Source organism: Piliocolobus tephrosceles, chromosome 3 (genome assembly GCF_002776525.5).
Source record: "Piliocolobus tephrosceles isolate RC106 chromosome 3, ASM277652v3, whole genome shotgun sequence".
Classification (NCBI taxonomy): Eukaryota; Metazoa; Chordata; class Mammalia; order Primates; family Cercopithecidae; genus Piliocolobus; species Piliocolobus tephrosceles.
In genome coordinates, this window is record NC_045436.1 from 117,802,584 (window position 1) to 117,829,315 (window position 26,732).

At 36.7% G+C, this 26,732-nt stretch overlaps 1 protein-coding gene across 2 annotated transcripts in view; it reads left to right on the plus strand.

Moving 5' to 3' along the window:
* Positions 1–26,732, plus strand: part of GC (GC vitamin D binding protein) — a 68,957-nt gene that overhangs the window by 33,923 nt on the left and 8,302 nt on the right. For both annotated transcript variants that reach the window (XM_023190251.1, XM_023190253.1), the window contains exons 3-12: positions 5,911–5,980; positions 6,892–7,024; positions 9,711–9,922; positions 11,779–11,911; positions 12,211–12,305; positions 18,517–18,646; positions 19,670–19,872; positions 21,480–21,609; positions 22,096–22,193; positions 23,931–24,063. In XM_023190251.1, the coding sequence (XP_023046019.1) occupies positions 5,911–5,980; positions 6,892–7,024; positions 9,711–9,922; positions 11,779–11,911; positions 12,211–12,305; positions 18,517–18,646; positions 19,670–19,872; positions 21,480–21,609; positions 22,096–22,193; positions 23,931–24,063 (1,337 nt within the window). The remainder of the gene's footprint in view (positions 1–5,910; positions 5,981–6,891; positions 7,025–9,710; positions 9,923–11,778; positions 11,912–12,210; positions 12,306–18,516; positions 18,647–19,669; positions 19,873–21,479; positions 21,610–22,095; positions 22,194–23,930; positions 24,064–26,732) is intronic.

Below are 26,732 nucleotides of genomic sequence, written 5' to 3' on the forward strand. Positions count from 1 at the left end.
TTCAGATTTTAGAATACTTGCTTAATGAAGTGACTTTTATGGGAATGTCCAGAATTGTGCCAAGCATCCAGGACCTAAAAATTTAGACATGAGCTTTTCCCTGAAAGAGCTTTCATGGAAAATAAGGACAATTTTGCTTAAAGGGAATATTAGTATATGCCTCCTTTATAAGATCTATCAGCAAACATGTAGTGAGTATTACTTCAAGTCTCTGTCGCTACTAAGACCAAAGCGCCTCTGTCACTACTAAGACCAAAGCGCCTGAGTCTTTCAACCAACCTGCTTACCTTTCTGTTTTCCTGTGCCAAACCCTGCACACCTTTTTTTTAAAAAAAGAGAGAAAATGAAGAATAAGAATGACTTCCAGGACTGATAGTCTGAGATTAAGATTTTAGACAGGCATGAATAATAATGAATCTTTCGATACCATAAAAAGAAGAGCACCAAATTTCAATAGAGTAATGATCTAACTCACGGACAAAATGTGCTCAAAAAGTTATATGTTATTTAGAAGTTAAAGTACAATTTTCATAGAAATAATTTAAATACAGAAATGAAGTTCTTAAAATGATGCATAAAAATAGGTAGTAAACGTGGGATGTAAACTGTGATAACCACAAACCTCATAGCTTTTTTGTGAGGATTAAAGCAGGTAATATATGTCAAATATTTAAAATCGTACCACCAAATTGTTGGCACTCAAATGTTAATTGTTATCATGGTGTTATTATCATTTTTTCTTATATTGCTTTAGAACCTAAGTGCTTCAATGTATTCTGAGCTTCCAAGTTAAATGCAGGGAATATCATCTTTACCCATCCCAGAAGTGGAAGAGAGAAACCCCTCCTCTCTTTACCCTTACAAAACCAATTATAGATGAGGAGGTAACCAACCCACAAAAGGAAAGAGAGGTGGGATGAGATGCATGGAGAAAAAAAAAAATACTTCCTCTGGGACTTTGGTGAGTGTCACAAAGGACAGGCAACCACCCGAGGTGAACCCAAGGACATTAGTTTGAGTGAGTCTGTGATGCTGCCTCCTATGGCAGTTGCAGTTTCTGAGTAATTAACCCAATGACTATGTATCTTTTGCTGTTTTCACTTGTGTTTGAATTTTCAAAGTCTGAAAAGACGCTCAATTTGTTCCACTGATATCATCCTACGAGGTACCGTTAACTTCTAGATTAGTTTATCTATAGATGTCATGTGGGTCTCTGGGTTTAGTATTAAAAGTGTTGAATTTCTTTCCGTTGACTCAAGCTCACACTTTTTCATTGGCAATATTTCTAGTCATATAGAAATCTCTTATAACCAGATCAGCTTCCTAAACCAACTCAATAATGTTTACTATTTAAGTAAATTCACTACTGTGAAATCAACAATATCATGCCTGACTAGTTTGAATAAACACTGCAAACCATATTCTTAAAAGGTAAATTTATTTTTAAAAATACTAACAGATATACTGAACTTTTCTGTCAGTACAGAATAGAAATAAAAATGTCAAAGAAATGAAATTGTGAAAATATAAAATGCCCAACAGAGCTGTTAAAGCCCATGATTCTCCAGAACACAATAGGAAAACAGCAACTTGAGACAATTCCAGCATCCTATATAAGCACTTATTTATGTCATTGTTATTTAGGATCCATTTATGTTCCTGGTATACAAATAACTGTTCTAGGGAGCCAAATTAGGTTTTAGTGAAAGACTAGTAATAGTGAAGGCATGCAAATACCTACTGTAATAAACTGTGTAACAAGACAGTATCTTATTAGCGATCCCCATTGGAACGAAAGTTACATGAGGGCAAGGATGAGTCTATTTTGGGCTCCACTGTATGTTCAAATTCAATATTGAACCCAATGCCTGGCACAAAGTAAACCTCACAAAATATCTGTTGCATGTATGAATGAATATTGTCAACTCTGTTGGCAGAGGTAAGGTGCCTGAAGCAGCAAAGATTTCCTGAAAATAAATCACACTGGCTTTCAAAAGTTCAGAATTAAACAAGACTTACCAGAATGTTTCACAATATAGATAAAAAGTGGTACATGCTATCACAAAAGGCAAAAATTCTGTTGGTGAAATTAGTAAACACTTAGTACTGTGGGGGGTCACTTGATGTGAAAGTGATTTCATCAGAGTCACTAAGATTATGCCAATATTTACTAGGGCCATATCAAAGTCCAAATCACCTCTTTATAACCAAATGGTACATTTGAAAACAGAGCATATAATTTACAGTTCATTTGAGACAGGATTTAACTGTATGAATTGGAGTGGGCTCAACTGGTTTTACACTAAAAACATTTATTAAGCAGTATTCTATGGAATGGGGAATCAATTCGTAATAATCACATTGCAAATTAACTTTAGTATTTATTTGCTATATTTGCAAATTGAGACAATGATTAACATACATTGGCTTTCTCTTGTAAGCTAGATATCTTCTCTTTGGACAAATACATTTATAAAATTATTTTATCAGAAGTGCATTTTGGGTAGTTCACCTGAAAGATCATGGTGCAATGGCTTCCTCTACAGGTTATTTTTATATTCTAATTCTGAGCTTTCTCAATATCCCTCTTGAGCTTCCTCCATTGCTTCCTGTTATGCCCAAGGCTGAATGTTCCAGCAACAATAGTTTCAAAACCACTTTAAGCCTTATACAGTCCATCTAGTTTCCAACTTTTCTCTCATCAGTTTGCATTCTAACTAAAGCAGTATATAATGCCCATGAATTCTAAAGTGTTGTGTGCAAACACAAATAGTTAATTCAATTCAAATGATTTAATGAGATAACATGCAATGCCCATTTACACTACCTTCATATGCACACTCACATTCCCATGATATATGAAATGAAACATTACATTTTTAGTGAAATGAGAAATCAGAATCTGGAAGGTTAGAAACAAAATGTTTCTCAAAATGTTCTTCGGGGGTACCCCATTTGAATACAGGATTTCACTTTGCATATTATTGAATGGTCACAAGAGAAGTACTAATAAAAATAACTTCTTCCATTTTGTAGGGTAAATTTAAACAAACTTAGCTCCTATTTATTATAAGGAAAAGAAGTTCTTATTAGAGCTATTTTGTGTGTGTCTTAAAACACAGTAAGCCATGGGAAAAAATATTCCTTATAATCTGTCACTGTTTTTAAGAGACGAGTTTATAATCCCCAGCAAGTGATCTTATAGATGATCAGGATACATTGTACTAAATTCAGGGATCTTTACAATATATGGTTATTTAAATCTATTTTGATATTTACAATGATAAAACAAACTCACCTCTTCAAAAGGCTGATTTCATTTCAGTTATAAAATAGCCACAGTTGGAATAAAGATTGCTTACACTGAACTAAAATCTACTGCCATATAACTGCCAGCCATTTTTCCTACCTCTGCTTTAGAAGCAAACTAAAACAACTATTGACATCGTAAGTACAGCTCATCACCACATAAGGACAGTTCCAGCCCCAATTCTTTTTCTCTGTGTTCTAGTCTTCAATTCCATAGAATACCATTAATGAATAATGGAAGTTTTCTGCCTTGCTTAACCTTTGGAACGTGTCACAATATCCAACCTTGTAAACTAATCAATACATTTCAGAAAATGTACTTGATGTGAAGGTTCTCAGACATAACAGAGGTTTGTTGCAAGTGGCTGTTTTGGTTCCACTGACAATTAGCTTTATCAACTCTACGGCCTTGTCCTAGTTGCCAGAATAACATCAGACTCAGGATTCAGGTATGCGTGTTCTTTTCCACCTTCCAGGCGGTTTTGAGGGTGATTGAGTAAGTCTCTTGGTAAAAAGTGCTACTGAAGAATGTCTTTCTCTCACAATTATCAAATCTGACTTTTCTTACCTCAGAAATATTTTGGGGGACATCCATCCAAAAAATTACATGCTGCAACTGCTTCCTTTACAGTCAATCTGACATTAAGCAGGTGACATTAATCTGATGAGTCCTAAAGAGAATCTTAAAAAAAAAAATTCGACCCTTTCAAGTTTGTATTCAATCACCACCACCTCCGCTGCAAGCCATCAAATAGAAATTTCCACCCAGGCATATGTTTACGTAGTCTTCCATAGAATTGTAACTGTTAGAGAGGAGAGGACATCTTTGGGATTAACGCCTGACAGCAGTTACCATCATGTCACCTGAGATGACTTTCCCAACATTTAAAGTGAGAAGAACAAACCACTAAAAGTTAAACCCACTTAAAACAGAGAGTAGGCCATTTACATACTTCCTACATTTTTCCAGAAGATATAACATCACAGGAGGGAAATTTCCTGGGCTTATTTGCATAAATCATGAGTCAGGTTAGGAGAACGCTGACTGATGTGTTCTCATATATGTGATGTGTTCATCATATATGTGATAGACATGCTGAACCAGAAGGTCTCATGATTAGTAAAGAACTCTTCTCCCTCTGCAGTAACTAGCTCTTCCCTGTAGCATGAATGAACTCAAGAGAAGGTCCTGTGATTTTTCTGTTCCCTCTCAAATACCAATGTCATTTCATCATGAGAATGCCTAGTTGTATTTAATAGTCAAAAATGTTTTAATTCATTGAAAGTTGAAGCTAGTCCCCCATTCAGGACTGTTTCAGTCCTGTTGCCTGTGGTGGGAAAGGGGGACACAGATACCTGCCTCTCGTCCTCTTTGCCTATTCTCTTTTCCTGCTTCCTCCTACTCTCTAGGTTGCTTCTAGCTCCTCCAGGGATAACACAGGAAAGGAGAAGCTAGTAAGAGAGATAGTAGCAGGAAAAACTCAATTCAATGGACAAAAATTTCAGTGGGCAGCATGGTGAGCCAAGGTTGTCTCCTCTGGTTATGAAGGTGTGCAAAGCTGCCCGTTTTCTCTTACTGTGTTCTTTGGTGATCTCTCTCCCTCGTTATTCCTGGATATCTCGAATATGCAGCTGGCATCTTAAGCCTCTGCTTTGGGCCCCCGGTTTTCAAATTGCCTACCTCCACACAGAGACCCAACTGTTGGCAGTCACTGCTCTGTAAATAGCACTTTTTGAGGGATGGAGCTGGGATGGGGGAAATATGTTTAAGATAACTCCTGGCTAGCTCACTCTCCTGCTTGAGCTACATCAGGTCTGCAGGTCACATGACAGCTTCCCACCCAGTCCTCTACCTTGTTCTCCAAGCCACTTAGCAAGCCCATCGCCCTCTAGAGTTCTCCAGCCTGAATCAGACTCCTGTCCATTACACCCCAAACTCCAAGAGTCCCCTGTCAAGCGCTGAGTGGTGTCCTGAAGCCCTTATCACTATGTGAAAGTGAAAGGAAACACTACCCACCATCCCCCAGACTCACCACACTAACTTTGTCCAAAATATTCTTTACCTGATTTCCACCTTGTCCCCAGATGAATTCGTAGCTTTCCCTTAGACAGCCAGGAGCCAAGTAGCAGAGCACAGGTGGCAGCACTAACTCTTGTACCTCCTTTGTTCTTTTTTTCTTTTCAGGACTTAGGTAAAACTGAGACAATAAAACAAAGAAGGGAGGAAGCAGGGTGGGAAGGAGGGAGGGAAGGAGAAAAATTCTCTTTTAGGTATCATTATAAAGATAGGACCTAACAGTTGCCATATCAATAGCTTCCAACTCACTAGTCGACATGTGTCATTTGACTCACCTACATTCAGTATTAGTTTACTCTCTCCTTTGGTTCTTCTGGTGACTAAAATATAACAGAATGCCATAAAATTGTGGCCTGATGTGAGAGAAGAGCTAGAAAGGCTCCCAAAATATGAAATTGCATATAAACATTGAGAAAATGCGACTTTCACCGTAGGCCACATGGAAGATCACTTTATACAAGTACATGTAACATAATAGTCATCAAAAGGGGAAACATACAAATCTTTCTATTTCTGCCTCCTAGGCCGGGATTATGAAAAGAATAAAGTCTGCAAGGAATTCACCCAACTGGGAAAGGAGGACTTCACATCTTTGTAAGTGTGCAGTAGACACTCCCTCTCTTGGTGATTTGATCTTGGACAAAACTGAGTGTGAGGTAACTTTGACTCAGCATGGAGGTTAATCCTGAATCCTTGCCAAGAGTAAGAGGATAGAGCCCCAGGCCCAATGTAGGCACAGGAGTCAAGCAAATTAAGGACAGCCAGAGATTCCAGTTGACCTTTTGTTACCACAGTCTAAGAATTTGTCACCAGTAAGCTTATAAATGAGTTCAAAGATAATACGTAAAGCATAGCTTTCTAATTTCAACTAAAATGCAGTAGTACATTCCAGGAATCTGGGAAACCAAGGCAATGAGGTGCAGAGCAAGTACATTTGAGGAAGCTTAATAAGGACAATACCAGACTGGTTTGATGGAAGCCCTAAGTTCAATTTCTACTGCTTTCCAAGATAAATTTGCCTAGAACAAAAACTGCTTTTTAAATTAAACCTCATTTTTTTCAGTGGTCAAATACAGAAGTAAATGTTTACAATACTTCATTTAAACATTGAACAGGTTTCGTATTTATGCGCCAAAATGTAAAAAAAAAGTTTCAGTTCTGGTCGGGCACAGTGGCTCACGCCTGTAATCCCAGCACTTTGGGAGGCCGAGGAGGGCAGATCACAAGGTCAAGAGATCTAGACCATCCTGGCCAACATGATGAAACCCTGTCTCTACTAAAAATACAAAAATTAGCCAGGCGAGGCGTGGTGGTGCGCACCTGTAGTCTCAGCTACTCAGGAGGCTGAGGCAGGTGAATCGCTTGAACCCAGGAGGCGGAGATTGCAGTGAGCTGAGATCGCACCACTGTACTCCACCCTGGGCAACAGAGCAAGACTCTGTATCAAAAAAAAAAAAAAAAAAAGTTTCAGTTCTAATTGATATATTGTCTTATTTTCCCCTCAGGTCACTAGTTCTGTACAGTAGAAAATTTCCCAGTGGCACGTTTGAACAGGTCAGCCAGCTTGTGAAGGAAGTTGTCTCCTTGACAGAAGCCTGCTGTGCGGAAGGGGCTGACCCTGACTGCTATGACACCAGGGTAGGTTTCTGTGGTTGGCCGTCTCTGTGGCAGCCCAGAGACGTAAGCCAAAATAGGCTTTTATACCATGTGTTGAAAAAGTTTTAGACAGCAACTCCACTTACTCCTAGTTTTGGGGAAATATGAAGCCTGTTGTCTTTAGAGCCCGGTTTATTCTAACATAAAGAGTCAATGTTACCCATTATTGCTACAAGGTTCAAATGAGAAAACTGGGTCATATTAAATATTAAATATACATTGCTAGAAAGAAGCAGTTACAAAATACAAATCCAGATATGACTCTAAAACCTAAGTTTTTATCACCATACATTTGATCTTCTCAAATATCAGCCCATGGATCATAATTCTAAGTGAAGTAACTCAGAAATGAAAACCCAAATAGCGTATGTTGTCACTTATAAGTGGGAGCTAAGCTACGAGTATGCAAAGGCATAAGAAGGACACAATGGACTTTGGGAATTTGCAGGGAAGGGTGAAGGGGGCAAGGGATAAAAAACTATACATTGGGTACAGTGTATACTGCTCTGACGATAGGTGCACCAAAATCTCAGAAATCACCCCGAAAGAGCTTAGCCATGTAACCAAAAACCAAATAGTTTTGTTCTCCCAAAACTACTGAAATTAAATATATATGTGTATACATATTTTTAAATATATTGTTAGATAATTAAATATATGCATATATATATCAGCTCATGAACCTCTTGAAATAATCCTAAAATATTGTGTATAGCTTAAAAACCTGATCATAGCTTTATCCTCTTTTATTATCATGCCAAGACTGGTACCAAGTGCTCCAGAATAATTTAATGTTGGTTTCACATTTGGGAGGAGGATTCAAAAGTTGCCCTATATGCACAAAACTAAATTCTAGGTTTCTCCCCTATAGCACTTATGCAAAAGTTAAAATGCTGAAATGAAAAGGGTTAAATCTAAGGAGTTTCAGCAATTTATTAATGCAGTCGTCAGGCCTGATGCAAATGACATTTAGATGCATTTTGATAAAGGTTTTTACAGACAGATTTGTCTCACTGTTCAAGCCTTCAGCAGATGTCATACAGAAAAAAATGTTCCAAAGATCTGATTAGAACAGATTCTACACAACGAATATTCTTAGCCATTAATTGCTTTACCTGTCCCTTATTATTTTTTCAGAATTTTATAATCCTTTTCTTCCACCAACAAGTTCATGCATATTTTTTATTTCAACCTGAGCTTCTGTACCACCTTAAACTACAAAAGCATCAAATCATCAACCGTGGTCAACATAACAGAGCACATTTTTATCTTATGTATTTACTAATGCATATTTGCTAATGTATTTGCTAATACATCCCTTAATCAGAGATATGATCTGTCTCTACAATCCTAGAGTGTAAGAGAACAGATATGACATTGATATTTTTTGCATGATATATTTCTCTTTCTCCTGCTTGTTCAAAACATTTTTGAAAAGTGTTTCGAAATTTTGTCAACCTTTTTTTACTTGAAAGAAGATAACTTTAAAAAGGCAAAAGGAAGGGTTGCCAGGGAAATGAACGGAAAGGAAAAAGATGGAATGAAAAGAGAGGATGAAAAAGAGAGAAAGAGTATAATTTTTAACCTCTCCGAATCTGATGAAAGGATGGTATGGAAGATGGTGAGAAGTTAGTTTACATAAATAATTTATCACGTTGCCATCCTTCACTGGTAGAAAAGATTTTTCAAAATTTTACCTTCAAAAGATGACTCGCTTATAAATTAAGTATAAGAATGTCAAAGTACTGTTTCCCATATAAATCCCAAAGTAATTTTTTCCATGATGACTATTTCTATTCTTTTTTCCTCTGTGGTGACTCTATTTTAGATTTTAACTTCAAATATGAAATTCTTTCCAAAAAGAGCATTTTGATGCTACGATTGCTTTGATGGTGCTTAGTCTGCTCACAGGGATCAGTGTAGCATTGCTGAAGCAGTAAATGCAGGTGCATCAGTGGTTTTCAACCTACACTACACCTGCACATGAATCTTGGAGCTTTGGGAAAAACAGATTTTCTGGTCCTATTTTTGACCTACTGAAACAGAATTTTTGTGTTGTGCAACCAAAGCATTTTTTATTTTATGCACTCTATGTGTAATTCTGATGCAAAAGCAGGTTCAAAAATCGTTAGGTAAGAGAATGCAAATAATGTAGAAAGTTATGGGAGCCAGCAATGAAGAGTCTGCTTATTTCATAAAGGGAGGGGAGGACAGCTCGTTTAATAAACAGAGGGAGGTCCTCCTCACTCTTAATGGGGCATTTGCAGCAGAAAGCAGGTGGGAGATGATGACAGAATCACCAGTGGAGCTTTTTCAAATGACCCTCTCACCCTCAGAGATGTTAATATCCCCATGGAGGAACACTGGGCTAGAGAATACAATTCTAATATCTCTAATCAGATAAACACTGTCCATTTATTATTCAAAGTTCTATTTTTGTTCTACTCTGAGGAGTCATTTATTAACATAAATAAGATCCTATACTTGCCAATAATCGTACAACTTGTCATGTTAAAAAAAAAAAAATCACCTCATGGAGCCCTTGGCATGAATACATAGTTACAAATGAGAATTTTCTAATTATAGGCTAAGATATTATATTAAATGGAAGTCTAGGAGCCTGGAAATTTACATATATATATGAGTTTCCTTTTTTCTTCTCTTCCAGACCTCAGCACTGTCTGCCAAGTCCTGTGAAAGTGACTCTCCATTCCCTGTTCACCCAGGCACTGCTGAGTGCTGCACCAAAGAGGGCCTGGAACGAAAGCTCTGTATGGCTGCTCTGAAGCACCAGCCACAAGAATTCCCTACCTACGTGGAACCCACAAATGATGAAATCTGTGAGGCATTCAGGAAAGATCCAAAGGGATTTGCTGATAAGTGAGCGCTTTCATCATAAATAGAACTTTAGGGCCTAAAATATCAGACATGACTCTAACTCCCAACTCTGTGGAAACACCTCTTCTATAGCAATCTGAACAAATTATGGTAACTTGACTGTCATCCAAGGCAGCCCATCTTCCCTTTGCTGTTGAGTTTAGAGAATGCCTTTCTCAGAGATAAAATCAATTTTCCCAAACTCTTACTAACCCTCATCCTATTATCTTAATCAGAATCACTTGAGTCTCCTGTCCACAGGATATACTTTCAAATATTTGACAGCCCCTGTGGTGATTTCCCTGATGCTAAGGATCATTGCGTATGTCACATGATAGAAGCAGTTCTATTGCTGTACACATTTTAAATACTTAATGTCCAGTAAAGCATAAAAAATAAACAGCTTCTCTCTTCACTCCTATACATCCCAGAAACAGGTGAGATGTACATGTGAACATGACACATCTACTACATCAAGTAAACATGTAACCTGGAAATTTTTATTGTTTAACATGCATAAGGGGCCAGATTATAAACTGATTCTTTCTGTTAGTCTTGGAAGATCACAAAAATGAACAAAACCGGGGGAAAATACATTTATTAAAATAAGAAATATATACATATTCAAAAACCAGAAGCAATGTCATTCAAAGTGGTCACAAATTGTAAAAATTAGTAGGATTGCTCATTCCTGTCAATTTTCTTTCTTTCTTTCTTTCTTTTTTTTTTTGAGACGGAGTTTCACTCTTGTGGCCTAGGCTGGAGTGCAACGGCACGATCTCGGCTCACCGCAACCTCTGCCTCCCAGGTTCCAGCAATTCTCCTGCCTCAGCCTCTGTAGTAGCTGGGATTATAGGCATGTGCCACCACGCCCGGCTAATTTTGTATTTTTAGTAGAGATGGGGTTTCTCCATGTTGGTCAGGCTGGTCTCGAACTCCCGACCTCAGGTGATCCACCCACCTCGGCCTCCCAAAGTGCTGGGATTACAGGCGTGAGCTCCTGTCAATTTTCAAAGAGGATGTTGCCCAAAATTTCCGAGTCTCTCATATATCCATAAAGACATCTATTCTCAGAAACAGAAATTATTTATTCCAACAAATAAGTAATCTATGCATAATAATTATCTAAAATAATAAACTGAGATAAATAAGGAAAAATAAATCTAGTAATTACACTCATTTTAATTAATTCAATTAGCAGCTTAATTAACAAGCAGCTACCATGGGTGATTCACCTGACTAGACATGAAGTGAATAAAGGGACGAATGGCCCCTCCTTTCACACAAACCACATAGAAATTTGTAAATCTGTTTTTAGATATATATATATATACTATATATATAGAGAGAATATATCTCTTGCCCTTCATTAATTTATTCTCATTAGAATATTCTAATTAATAGTGCAGTATTACAACCTTTTCTCTAAATTCTTAGTGTTTTTTAGATATTAAAACTATAAATTAATGTAACATATATCTTTTCTCCATCAAAATACTTCCTAAAAAGCAGGTTTTTGGGGCCAAGCATGGTGACTCACATCTGTAATCCTAGCACTTTGAGAGGCTGAGGTGGGAGGATCACTTGAGCCCAGGAGTTCAAGACCAACCTGCGCCAATTAGTGAGACCTAATTTCTACAAGAAATTTAAAAATTAGATGAGCATAGTGGCATACACCTGTAGTCCCAGCTACTCAGAAAGCTGAAGCAAGAGGATCACTTGAGCCCAGGAAGTTGAGTGAGCTATGATTATACCAGTGTACTCCAGCCTGGATGACAGGGCAAGACACTGTCTCAAATAACAAAGTAGATTTTGTTTATTCACAAATTTTTTGACCAATTCTATTTTTTCCTCCACAGATTTATGTGGGAATATTCCACTAATTATGGACAAGCTCCTCTGTCACTTTTAGTTAGTTACACCAAGAATTATCTTTCTATGGTAGGGTCCTGCTGTACCTCTGAAAGCCCAACCGTATGCTTTTTGAAGGAGGTATGTCCCATTTTACTTATTACATGTTTATGTTTTTTTCTTCTGATAGCATTCCTTTTAGATAATGGTAGGAATTGAGATTTTATAATCAGTAAAAGTTTCTAAAATGCCTCCCTTGCATCTTCTTAATTGGAAAATAAAAGTAATACCTCTGGAAAAGTAATATCAATAAGTTCCTTTTGTCAGTGTTCAGTTTCCTAGTCATTAAAAAATCATGAAATTAATAGTCCCTATTTGCCATTTATACAATATTCAATGAATCTTGACCATCTAATGAGATTCTTTCACTTGTTTTCTAGAGACTCCAGCTTAAATATTTATCACTTCTCACCACTCTGTCAAATAGAGTCTGTTCACAATATGCTGCTTATGGGGAGAAGAAATCAAGGCTCAGGTAAGGATTAAGTGCTATTGTCATATTTAGATGTTTGGTTCTGCACTATCTCTCCATAATTTTAGGGATTTTTAAGAAGATGCCTATATTGAAGGACATAACATAGACTTTTCAGCTCCAATAATCTTCAAAAGTCTGGCCAAATTCTTCTTTTCTTTTCTCTATACAGGTTATGAACAATAAGGAAAAAGTTTATGTCATAAAACATGAGATTTTCTTTTAATCAATCTTTTCCATATAGTTGACCACTAGAAAATATTTTTTCAGTGTTCATATTAGCAAATGTTACAAACAAAAAAGCAAAAAACAAAAACAAACAAACAAACAAAACCACAACCTTTTTGTTTATTACTTACTATTTGCCTTGCGCAATTTATCTTGGAATGAGACATCTGAAATCTTACTTGTTGTATGAAGACTTGTGCTATATAGTATATATCTCTTGCCCTTCATTAATTTATTCTCATTAGTTATCTACTGTTGTATTAGTCTATTTTCACTCTGCTGACAAAGACATACCTGAAACCGGGGAATTTACAAAAGAAAGAGGTTTAATTGGACTAACAATTCCACATGCTGGGAAGGCCTCACAATCATGGTGGAAAGCAAGGAGGAGCAAGTCACATCTTGCGTGGATGGCAGCAGGCAAAGAGGGAGCTTGTGCAGAGAAACTCCTGTTTTTAAAACCATCAGATCTCATGAGACTCATTCACTATCATGAGAACAGCACAGGAAAGGCCCACCCCAATAAATCAGTCACCTCCCACTGGATTCCTCCCATGACATGTGGAAATCGTGGGAGTTATAATTCAGGATGAGGTTTGTGTGGGGACACAGCCAAACCATATCATCCCACCCCTGTCACCTTCCAAATCTCATGTCCTCACATTTCAAAACAAATCATGCCTTCCCAACAGTCTCCCAAAGTCTTAACTCACTTCAGCATTAACTCAAAAGTCCACAGTACAATGTCTCATCCAAGACAAGGCAAGTCCCTTCTGCCTATGAGCCTGTAAAATCAAAAGCAAGCTAGCTACTTTCTAGATACAATGGGGGTATAGGCACTGGGTAAATGCAGTCATTACAAATGGGAGAAATTGGCCAAAACAAAGGGGCTACAGGCCCCATGCACGTTCAAAATCCAGTGAGGCAGTCAAATCTTAAAGGTCCAAAATGATCTCCTTTGACTCCATGTCTCATATCCAGGTCATGCTGATGCAACAGGTGGATTCCCATGGTCTTGGGCAGCTCCGCCTCTGTGACTTTGCAGGAGACAGCCTCCCTCCCAACTGCTTTCAAAGGCTCGCATTGAGCAGCTGTGGCTTTTCCAGGTGCACAGTGCAAGCTGTCAGTAGATCTACCATTCTGGGGTCTGGAGAATGGTGGCCCTCTTCTCACAGATCCACAAAGCAGTGCCCCAGTAGGGACTCTATTTGGAAGCTCCACACCCACATTTCCCTTCTGCACTGCCATAGCAGAAGTTCTCCATGAGAACCCTGCCCCTGCAGCAAACCTCTTCCTGGACATCCAAGTGTTTCCATACATCCTCTGAAATCTAGGCAGAAGTTCCCAAACCCCAGCTGTTGACTTCTGTGCACCCACAGGTTCAATACCACATGGAAGCTGCCAAGACTTGAGGCTTGCACCCTCTGAAGCCATGGCCCGAGCTCTACATTGGCCCCTTTCAGTCATGGCTGGAGCAGCTGAGACACAGGGCACCACATCCCTAGATTGCACACAGCATGGGAACCCTGAGCCTGGTCCACGAAACCACTTTTTCCTCCTAGGTCTCCAGGCCTGTGATATGATGGGCTGCTGTGAAGACTTCTGACATGCCTTGAATACATTTTCCCTATTGTCCTAGGGATTAACATTCAGTTCCTTGTTACTTATGCAAATTTCTGCAGCCAGCTTGAATTTCTCCTCATAAAATGGGCTTTTCTTTTCTATCGCATTGTCTGCCTGCAAGTTTTCTGAACTTGTATGCTCTGCTTACCTTTTGAAACTGAATGCCTTTAACAGCACTCAAATCACCTCTTGAATGCTTTGCTGCTTGGAAATTTCTTCTGCCAGATACCCTAAATCATTTTCCTCAAGTTCAAAGTTCCACAGATCTCTAGGGCAGGGGCAAAATGTCACCAATCTCTTTGCTAATACATAACAAGGGTCACCTTTGCTCCAGTTCCCAAAAAGTTCCTCATTTCCATCTGAGACCACCTTAGCCTGGACCTTATTGTCCATGTTGCTATTAGCATTTTGGGCAAAGCCATTCAACAAGTCTCTAGGAAGTTTCAAACTTTTCCACATCTTCCTGTCTTCTTTTGAGCCCTCCAAACTGTTCCAACCTCTTCCTGTTACCCAGTTCCAAAGTCACTTCCACATTTTCCGGTATCTTTTCAGCAGCACCCCACTCCTGGTACCAATTTACTGTATTAGTCTGTTTTCATGCTGCTGATAAAGACATACCTGAGACTAGGCAATTTACAAAAGAAAGAGATTTAATTACTCACAGTTTCAGGTGGCTGGGGAGGCCTCACAATCATGGTGAAAGGCAAGGAGGAGCAAATCATATCTTACATGGATGGTGGCAGGCAAAGAGAGAGTTTGTGCAGAGAAACTCCTGTTTTCAAAACCATCAGATCTTGTGAGACTCATTCACTATCATGAGAACAGCTCAGGAAAGACCACCCCCATAATTCAATCACCTCCCACCGACTTTCTCCCACATGTGGGAATTGTGGAAGTTACAATTAAAGATGAAATTTGTGTGGGGACACAGCCAAACCATTTCAACCGTATATTTGCAACCTTCACTTTGATTTTTGTATGACTACTGTTAACTCGTATTTTAATTTTGATAGTTACTGTGTTGCACTTCTCTCATACCTTCTCAAACATCTAGATTTACCAACTTTTTTCCCTCAGTACTTACAGTCTCTTTAACTCCTTCTACTATGCCCTACAAGCTTTTTTCCTCTAATGGTAATCAAAGAACTTCTTGCCAGCAATGCATAATAAGCCTCTGTAATGGGAATAGAAACTACTTTCATGAGTTCTTTAAATATAAAATTATCTCAGAACTACTTGAATACTCAATGACAGTTTCTCTAGTCCTTTCTTTAACTTACCTTTTACATAGAGATAGTGTGTTTGACAGGTAGAACAGAGGGAATTTATAATATAAAGCCACCATATATATTACTTAGTCATTAAATGATACTTGTCTTTATGTCTAGAAATGTACTTAAAGGAAATAGCATTTGCTATGAACAGATTTAGCTACAAAATGTTACTACCACTTTTTTACATTAAAAAATTAGAGATTTTCTAAATGTTCCAAGTTAATTATGACATATACATATACTTTTTAAAGGCTACATAATAATCCACTGTATGTGTATACCATATTTTCTTTATTTATTCATCTGTCAACGGACAATTGGATGGCTTCTGCCTCTTGGTTATTACATAATATATTGCTAAAATTATATAATAAAGAAATATTTAATGAAAACTATAAAACATTGCTAAAAGAAATCTAAAAAGAGCTGGGTGTGGTGGATCATGCCTGTAATCCCAGCACTTTGGCAGGCCGAGGAGGGTGGATCACAAGGGCAGGAGTTTGAGACCAGTCTGGCCAATGTGGTGAAACACCATCTCTAATAAAGATACAAAACTAAGCCAGGCGGGTGGTGGCACCTGTAGTCCCAGCTACTCAGGAGGCTGAGGCAGGAGAATCACTGGAACCCAAGAGGCAGAGGTTGCAGTGAGTCGAGATCATGCCATTGCACTCCAGCCTGGGTAACAGAGTGAGATTCCATCTCAAAAAAAAAAAAAAAAAAAAAAAAAAAAAAAAAATCTAAAAAGATGGAAATAAATGGAAAGATATCACACGCTTGTGGTATGGAAGACCTAACACTGCTTAAATGAGAGCAATCTAGAGACTCAATGCAATCCCTATCAAAATCCTAATGCCATTTTCTGCAGAAATAGAAGAAAACATCCTAAAATACTCAAGAGTTCCCAAGTAGCCAAAATAATCTTGAAAACAGAACAAACTTGAAGGTCTAACACTTTTGATTTTAAAACATTCTACAAAGCAACAGTAATTAAGACAGTGTGATGCTGGCATGAAGACAGGTATATAGGCCAATGGAACAGACTAGAGAGTCCAGAAATAAACTTTTGCATATATGGCCAAATGATTTTCAGCAAGAGTGCCAAGATTACACAATGGGGTTAAAAGATAGTCTCTTCAAAAAATGGTGCTAGAGAAATCACATATCTCCATGCAAAAGAATGAGGTTGGAACTTTATATAATGTATAAAAATTAATTCAAAAATGGATTGAAGACCCAAATGTTAAGACCTAAAACTATAAAACTCCTAGAAGGAAACATAGGAGAAAAGCTTTCAGGATTTTGGATTTGGCAATGATTTCTTGAATATGACACCCAAGTACAGGCAACAAAAGTATAAAGAAACAAGTAGAACTACAACAAACTTTAAAACTTCTACATATCAAATGATACAATTAACAGGGCAAAAAAGCAACCTACAGAATGGAGAAAATATTTGCAAATCATGTATCTGATAAAGGTTTAACATTTGGAATATACAAGAAACTTCTATAACTCAACAACAGAAACCAAGTAACTTAATTAAGATAGGGATAAAAGGCTTGAATAAATAATTATTGAAAGGAAATATACTAATGTCCAATAAACATATGAAAAGATGCTCAACGTCACTAACCTTAAGATACATGCAAATCAAGTCTACCACCATACCACTCTGAACACACCCAATCTCATCTGATCTCAGAAGCTAAATAGGGTCGGGCCTGGTTTGTATAATAATTGGATGGGAGAAATGCAAACCATAACCACAGTGAGGTATCACCTTACACCCATTAGGATAATCACTATCAAAAGAACAGAAATTGGCAAATATTAGCAAAGATGCATAGAAATTGGAATGGTTGTAAACTGTTGGTAGGAATGTAAAATGGTGCAATCATTATGGAAAACAGTATGGAAGTCCCTCAAAACATTAAAAATAGAATTAACATGTAAACCATCAATTCCACTTCTGGGTATATATCTTAAAAATTCAAAGCAGGATCTCAAAGAGATTTGCACTTCCATGTTCACTGCAAAATTATTCACAATAGCCAAGAGGTGGAAGCAACCCCTATGTCCATCAACAGATGAATGGATAAAGGCAATGTGGTATATACATACAATGGAATATTATGTAGCCTGAAAAAAGAAGAAAATCCTGTCACATGCTACAAGGATGAACCTTGAGGACTTTCACTATGCTAAGTTAAATATGCCAGTCTCAAAAGGATAAATACTCTATAATTCCACTCATATGAAGTATTTAAAGTAATCAAAATCATAAAGACAGAAAATAAAAAGGTGGTTGCCAAGGGACTGGAGGATGATGGAGGGGAAGTGGGAGCAGAGCAAATCAGTGTTTAGTATAGTTTTAGTTTTGCATGAGCAAAATTTCTAGAGATCTGTTGCAAAGCAATGTAAATATAAATACTGAATGTATACCTTAAAAATGGTTAAGATAGTAAATTTAATGTCATTTTCACCTCAATTTTTAAAAATATTTAATCATATTCATGATGTATTAGGAATATTAATATAGAAAAAATACTTAATGATATTCCTGGTATATTAAGTGAAAAAGACAAATATGAGAATAGTATAGCATATCATTCACAAATAAAATATTTAAAGGTTACACATCCAAAATATGAACATTTATTAACTCTGTGGTGTAAAGCTACAGGTCTCTATGGTTTCTAAAAGAATTTATAAAACACACTTTTTACAATTCTGTGAGAGGCCACAACAATACAACCTTGGCCTTATGAATAGAGAGAAAGAGACATTTGTGATTTCTTCATTGATGCTTTGGATCTAACATTTTAAAGACATGTTTCACTATGTAGATCTGGCAAGAAGAGGAGCTGCATTTGAGAGCTGAAAATTTGAAAAGATTCATTAGGGATCCCTTGATCTTGAGTCTGTGTCTTGGGTACATAAGATCTACTGCATGGCAGATATGCTCCCATGCATCTCTTGAGGTCAAGGAGTTGAAACTGTGATATTATGTCTCCAAATAACGTGTTCATCATGAAACCAAGAAAACTGAGAATGTTGATAAGCTAACAAATTTACTTTTAACTGTTTAGCAATCTCATAAAGTTAGCCCAAAAAGTGCCTACTGCTGATCTGGAGCATGTTTTGCCACTAGCTGAAGATGTTACTAACATCCTCTCCAAATGCTGTGAGTCTGCCTCTGAAGATTGTATGGCCAAAGAGGTAAGACAATCTTTATTATTATTATCACCATGTGCCAGGTGTTGAGTGCCAAGTACTGAGTGGCAGGTCCTCTTCTAAGCTCTATTTCATATGCAGTATCCTAACAGATGCTCACATGTATCCTGTGAAATATAAATAATTCTTAACATCACTGTACAGGTGAGAAAACAGAAGATTAGCAAGGGTCAATAATTTGAGACCACACAACTAGTAAGTGGCAAACTCCACATGCAAAGATAAGATTATCTGATTCTCAAGACCTTATGCTACTTGCACTGTATGGTATTCATTACCACATATGGTCATTTAAATTTAATTATAATTAAAGTTAAACATATATATTTAAGTTGAATATGATTTAAAATTCAATTCTTCGGTTATACTAACTGCATTTCAAATGGACAATGGTAGGAGCTACTTCTGTTTTATTACACATTTTATAATTTGATGCCCATCTCAAATTTTTTTTACCATTTTTCATTTTTATAATCCTTTAAAATGATTTAAATTTGAATAATTGCTTTAGCTGAAGGTCAGTCTCCAAGGTCTTGTCAATCTCTGCAGTAATAGATACATTGTGTCACCTTGTCTTTTTCCATTAAAAACACATGTCTGTGTTAATAGATGTTTTTCTATAAGGATTTATAATGGCTAAATAGGATTCTGTTGCCTACGTCCATGTCATGTATTACATCTATCTACCTAGACACAGCATATTTTTATTTTACTAATCGTCTATTGTATTTAGGTTGTGTTGATTTTTTTAAACATTTTAATAAAATGCAATGTTGCACTTAATAGCCTTATAGTTGTTGTCCTTTTATCCATAATTATTTTCTAAGTATAAATTCTTAAAAATAGAATTGTACATTTTTAAGACTTTTAGTACATATTAACAAATTGCCTCTCCAAATATTGTACCAATTTTCTTTCTGAGAGTATTCATACCGACTTTCATAAATGTGATGCCAAAGCTTGTAAGCCTATGTAATTCTTATTTTTAATTAACTGTTCGTTTTGTAGCTGCCTGAACACACAGTAAAACTCTGTGACAATTTATCCAAAAAGAATGATAAGTTTGAAGAGTGTTGTCAAGAAAAATCAGCCATGGACATTTTTGTGTGCACTTACTTCGTGCCAGCTGCACAACCCCCCGAGCTTCCAGATGTGGAGCTGCCTACAAACAAAGATGTGTGTGATCAAGGAAACACCAAAGTTATGGATAAGTAAGTAGAGGTGATGTGAAAACATGTTCCCATTTTAAGTTCATCTGGACAAAAGTTGGGGGGTTGGGGGCCAGCCAGATGGAGGGAAGGTATGCTATCACTCATTTCAAACATAGGCAAAGTACTACTTTTATGCTTTTCATGGACTTTAAGTATTTGTTAATTGATTGTAAATGACTAAAATTTGTGAAACACCATAATCAATTGCGTGTGATAGAAAGATTTTGGGTAGGGAGAAAGGAGCTTAGAGTTCCTAATTCTGCCTTCTCTGATTCTTGTGCACGGCCAAACGAAGTGATTTGACAATTCTGAACATCAGCCTATTGTTAATTAATTTGAAAATGTTAATACTTGCCTTATTTAGCACACAGATTGCTAATGAGAAATGCATGTAGAAATGTAAGTGAAAGTAAATGTGAAAACATATATTTGTATACAATGCTGAACACATGTAAAATACACGCAACCAGAAATGTTTTTAATATTATTAACTAGTTTTATCATATTACTTCTGGCTCAAAATCACAAATCAAAAGCCTAGAGTATACTAAACTTTTGGACAATAAGCATTTGATACAAATAAAAGAGATAGCAAGCACAGAATTTTTTTTCTTAGCATTATCGATATTCATTTTTATTACATTTAAAAAGAGATTTAATGCAAAGAAATGGTAAACTTTTATCTTGTTTCATCCAACTAAAAAGAGAAGTAAGATAAATATACCATGGTTTGAATAGATGTGTATGCATCATCATGGCATAAAAATATTTCACAAATAGTTTGAAGCCACAGGTTGAAATATCAATTAGCAATCTCAGATGGCAGAAGTTATATAGGACTGAAACTTTAATTTACATTTTTCTAAACGTTTATTGTTTTTATAAGTGCATAGACAGCAGTGGGATAAGACATAATGAAATAATTTACACAAACCTATTTTCACAGAAAAGCCTTTTGAAGTACCCACTTGATGTTTTATATGGGGTCAATTATATTATGCTTGCACAAAGACAGTTCCATATGCATTTGAAGTAAATATGTTTACATATAATATATTTAAATGTATATTATAAGCAAAGCTTTTGTTCAATATTGACTAGTCATGATAGCAAGTATTAATAGCTTGTCTCTCAATGAAAGTATTTTATAATCCAAAGCCTGTTGATTTAGAGTCAGTCTGAGCTAAATCTCTTCTTTTTAATTAAGATGCAGAAACCAAGTGCTCTGCCTTTATGACAGATATTTCACATTTCAAAATGTAAGCCGGGCACGGTGGCTCATCCCCACAATCCCAGCACTTTAGGAGGCTGACTCAGGCAGATCACTTGAGGTCAAAAGTTCCAGACAACCCTGGCCAACATGGTGAAACCCCATCTCCATTGAAAATACAAAAATTAGTCGAGCATGGTGGCAGGCACCTATAATCCCAGCTACTTGGGAGGCTGAGGCATGCCCAGGAGGCAGAGGTTGCAGTGAGCCAAGATGGTGCCACTTCACTCCAAACTGGGTGACGGAGGGAGACTCCATCAAAAAAAAAAAAAATAAATAAATAAATAAATAAATATGTAAATATATAACACCTATCTCCTTTTCTCTCTCATGCTAGGTATACATTTGAACTAAGCAGAAGAACTCATCTTCCAGAAGTATTCCTCATTAAAGTACTTGAGCCAACCCTAAAAAGTCTTGGTGAATGCTGTGATGTTGAAGACTCAACTACCTGTTTTAATACTAAGGTATATTTGCTAGATTTTCTTTATCAAACACATAGATCAAGGGTTGGAAAATTACAGTTCATGAGCCAAAACTTGCTCACTGCCTGCTTTTATATGGCCTACAAACTAAGAATAGAAGAATGGTTTTACATTTTTACATTGCTGGGAAAAAAGCAAGAGAACATCAGTATCTCATGACCCATGAAAATTATACAAAGTTCAAATTTCAGTGTTCATACATTAACTTCCACTGGGACACAGTCATCCTCATTGTTTCTGCAAAGCTTACAACTGCTTCTGTACAGAGTTGAGTAGTTGCAACAAAGACCATATATGGCGTGCAAACCCTAAAATATTTACTATCCTGCCTTCTGTAGAAAATATTTGTCAATGCTTAAGGTATATAATACTCATACTGATACAATATTTGGAATTTTGATTTAATGGCCAGATGGGACAACATTTCAAGACAAATAATTTTGTTATGCAATTATTGTTTTCTTACAGGGCCCTCTACTAAAGCAGGAACTATCTTCTTTCATTGACAAAGGACAAAAACTATGTGCAGATTATTCAGAAAATACATTTACTGAGTACAAGAAAAAGTAAGAAACTTGTTCTGGCTGTATCCTCCAAATTTATCAGTAATATTTTCTTAGTACTATGAATTGAAAGCATAGCTGAACACTTAAGCTTGTCTTCAGTGAACAACAAAAAAAAGGAGGTTCAATTAGGAGTTTTTTAAAGTAGTCAGAATCTCATAGAGTAGAATAATAGACATTGGAGACCCCAAAAGGTGGGAGGGTGGGAGAGGGGTGAAGGATAAGGAACTCTCTATTGGATACAGTGTACACAATTTGGGTGATGGTTACACTAAAAACCTAGACTTCACTATGCAATACATCCATGTAACAAAAATGCCCTTTTACCCCCTAAATCGTTTTATTTTTTAAAAAGTAGTTTGAATCTAACATCTGTATAGGAATAAGCTACATTTTTCTGGGGGAAAAAATGTCATGTTTATCAAGTGAGCGGCCAACTAAAACAGCCACAAAAATATAGATTACAAAATCTATCTGCAGGAACTTGATTCCAAATGGCAAAATGAGCACATAGCTTAGCAATATTCTTACCCCAGAATTTTCTGTAGATATTGCTGTACAAAATTGAGGACCTATAAAACTGCTAAAAGTATTATCTAACTTCATGGCATATTGCCTGGCAAGAAGACCGAAACTTTCAATCAAGCATACTGTCAGCCATCAACAACATATATACCCTATAAATTAGAAATAGAAATGTTAACTACCAATAATGTTATATAATAGTCATTTTTCTCAATTAAGACAAGGAAAAAGCATTTTCTATAAATAGACATTAACAGTAAAATAATAGGCCATAATAAAGTTCTTGGGGAAAGTCTCCATTGAGCAGACCATGACATTTTTCCTAACTTTAGTAAATTTCTCAGATCCTATTCCCTACCCCTCAACATTTTTTTTTTTTTTTTTTTTTTTTTTTTTGCATCCTCTGAGTCTCTTCTAGCCTCATTTGCACCCCCCAGCAGCTCAAACCTACTTATTTCAACAATGCTTTTATTAACTAACTGGTCACCCTTACCCTTTTGTCCCTTCTCAGCATCCATCCTTGCCAAGCCCAACTCTAGATTAGCTTGGGTCTCCTTATCTCCAATTGCCCAACTCTGGGCTGGCAAGCAAGCATTTCCTGAAGAAAGTCATAAAACCAAGCTGAGTTATTCATTATGGGAGTGGAGAGATGCCGAGATCATCGATTGTTCAAATTGAAAGAATCAGGACATATCAAGTCCTATCACCATCCTGAAAGAGAGATGGAGAGTTCATTTTTAGTAGAGCTAAAAATCAGAGCCAAAGTGTCTTTACTCCCATATCAGTGTTTTGCAATATAGTGAGTTGAGAAGTAGGTAAATTGAGGGTGAAATTATATAAATTATGAGAGAAAAAGGGGCATTAAGGTGGTATGAGGTCTTGTAAAGGAAATATTCTTTAAGGAATTTGAAATCTAAAACTGAAGAGAAGGTGAAAGGTTAGGAAAAAATAGAAAAGGGACTCTTCCATGTTGAAATAATGAGGAAATGAAAGAAGACTGGAATTCCAATTCAGCAGCGATTTGTATGTTTACTTTTATGACCTCAAAGAGACATATGTTTCACTTTCTGATCTCAAATTGACTATTCTATACCACAGGTATAGAATTTTCTTGAGACAGGCAAGTATTTCATCTGAAATGGCTATTATTTTGCATTAGAAATTTGTATAAAATAAATACATGTAGTAAGACCTTACATTTAAATGGTTTTTCAGACTGGCAGAGCAACTAAGAGCAAAATTGCCCGATGCCACACCCACGGAACTGGCAGAGCTGGTTAACAAGCGCACAAAATTTGCCTCCTACTGCTGTTTCACAAACTCACCTCCTCTTTACTGTGATTCAGAGGTAGGAAAATGTAACCCTCTACTTAATACGGCAGAATCTTTTAAGAACGTATGCACTCAGATCTACTCATTTCTTTCCTGTTATTGAGATGTCATTATGTGACAGGCTTTTCCTGGTGTTATTATAACTTGGTTGTCTTTGCAATGAAAGTAAGAAACATAACTGCTTTCATGTTATGCTCATTTAAAAACAAGTTGAGGCAGTTGTAAAACTTAGGAAATTTTATACTTTTTTTAAGAAACAAAAAGTCTGTGAATACAGGCAACAAAATATGTGTAGTGTTTTATGAATTGTGAGTTGTAACCTAATAACAGCCTTTTTAAATGAAAAAGAGAAGAATAAGAATACAGTGAAAACATCACAGTTCATTACCTTCACATGGTGAAGGTAAATTGCATTTCATATATCTGTATGTGTGTTTATGTAGATATATACATATGCATATATAGGTAGGTAGATTGATAAAAAGAAATACTTTAGAAAAATGGGGTCATATCATACCTTCTATTAATATGTCAATTATAAAAATATTGCATTTAATTTTGTTTTAATATGACATAAGAAAAAATGCAACTGAAGAATTTCTAAAGGTCACAAATGTTTCATTACTATAAGAGTTATTTTCTGAAAACTAAAAATGATTTTAAAGAATATTAAAATTTTAGTCTTTTTTTAATTACAAATTTCTTTTTTAGACACTAGCAGTTGGCTCCAAATTCTGAAAGCTAAAGATATTAGAACTCCTATGTATCTTCCAGTTTCCCTCCCTACTCCCCCCAATTTTGGATAGTTCTTGGATTCATCTTTTCTTAAATGTCCCTTCCCCTCATCCCTGTCTCCCCTTTTTCTTCCTTCCCCTCCCGCTTCCTGGTTCAGATCCAATATTGTTAACAATAAAATAACCCCTTCCCCAATCCCCTCCTCCTTTCTCTCTTTCCCCTTCTCTCCTGTAAATGTATTTCCATAGTTGCCATATCATTTATTTTTTAATTTGTGCAAAACACAGGCAGTTCTGGCCAGACCTTTTTGTTTTCTCTGATAGTATTAATAGATGAATTAGTGTTTATCTAATCACTGCATCCGAGGCCTATTGGTTTTCTCCTATAAACCACAGTGTTATGTTGGTATCTTGTATTCTGCCCATCTTTATATAGACTGAAGGTGTGAGAGAGGGGAGGAGACCTCAGGTAGATTGTGTGGGCCTATTGTTAGTAGACCTGAGCTATGCTTCGACTTCTGAGATTTCAAGTGTCTTGTACTAAGATTTCTTTCAGCAAGTCAGTATCTGCCCTATTCTCATGGGGAGGGGTGTGTTTTCCTCGCCTTTTTCAGAAAATGTCAGCCCATATGTTCACATCCTCCATTTTACCTGTTACTCTCCAGCAAGCATTTCATTTTTTTAGAAGAGTCAAAAGACAAAAACAACACTTCATTTCACTTTACTGCTTATTTGGAGACATTAGTAATAACTCCAAGAATTGTGTTGTGTTGCCCACCCTATTTCTCAAATATAGAGGCAGGGTTAGGAATGGGTTAAATGATTTCATGCCAATTAGAAGCCCTTAAACTCTTGTTTTGCTTGCTTGCTTGCTTGCTTGCTTGCTTGCTTGCTTGTTTGTTTGTTTGTTTGTTTGTTTTGAGATGAAGTTTCATTCCGTCACCCAGGCTGGAGTACAGTGGTGAGATCTCTGCTCACTGCAACCTCCACCTTCTGGGCTCAAGTGATTCTCCTGCCTCAGCCTCCTGAGTAGCTGGGATTATAGGTTCGCACCACCATGCCCAGCTAATTTTTGTATTTTTAGTAGAGATGGGGTTTCACCATGTTGGCCAGGCTGGTCTGGAACTCCTGCCCTGAAGTGATCCGCCCACCTAGGCCTCCCAAAGTGCTAGGATTACAGGAGTGAGCCACCCACCGCACCCGGCCAGAAGCCCCTTTCTATAAGTTAAATAATTTAAGAATTTACCTGAAGTTTTGTTCATCTATCAGCTGTGAAAGCAATAAAGCCTAGCTTCTATTAGACTGAATTTAAAAATATCCAAGAACTTAATTTTTAAAAAAGCAGGTCACAGAAGTATAAATGCTCAAAGAAAACTATAAAGATCATCTAGAGTAATTTCTCACTCAGTTAATTCCTTCCAGAGGTGCATTCAGCCTCCATTTAATGTATCTACTCCCAGGAGTCGAAACGGAAATGGCCGATTTCATTGCCAGATAGCTGCATTAGGAGAACATTCTTCTGTAAATTAAGCTGTGATATTCCCTTTGTAATTTCTCCTGCAATCACCCTGGCTTTCTCTATCAACTAGAAAATGTCTATTCTGTCTTCGCAATAGCAGCTTTTTTATACTTGAAGTCGCTTTTTAAAAATTAAGCTGTGTAAAGTATTTTTTTAAAGTATTGAGCTATGCATTCCAAATTTCTTAATATTCATATTGTAGTAAAATTTTATTTGTTTTGTTATGTTTTGTTTTGTTTTATTTTATTGTGCAGTGCCTAAGAAAAAAGTCTTAGTTTGACAAATGGAGCTACATCTTTTTCTAATGTCCTCCTTATAGCCTTAGGGATTCTGGTTTCTTTTCTGATTTCCATATTTGCACTCTGGTCTGAAACCTATTTGCTAATCTTGTTTGTAACAATTTATAAAGTCAGAATTCCAGATGGCGAGAGT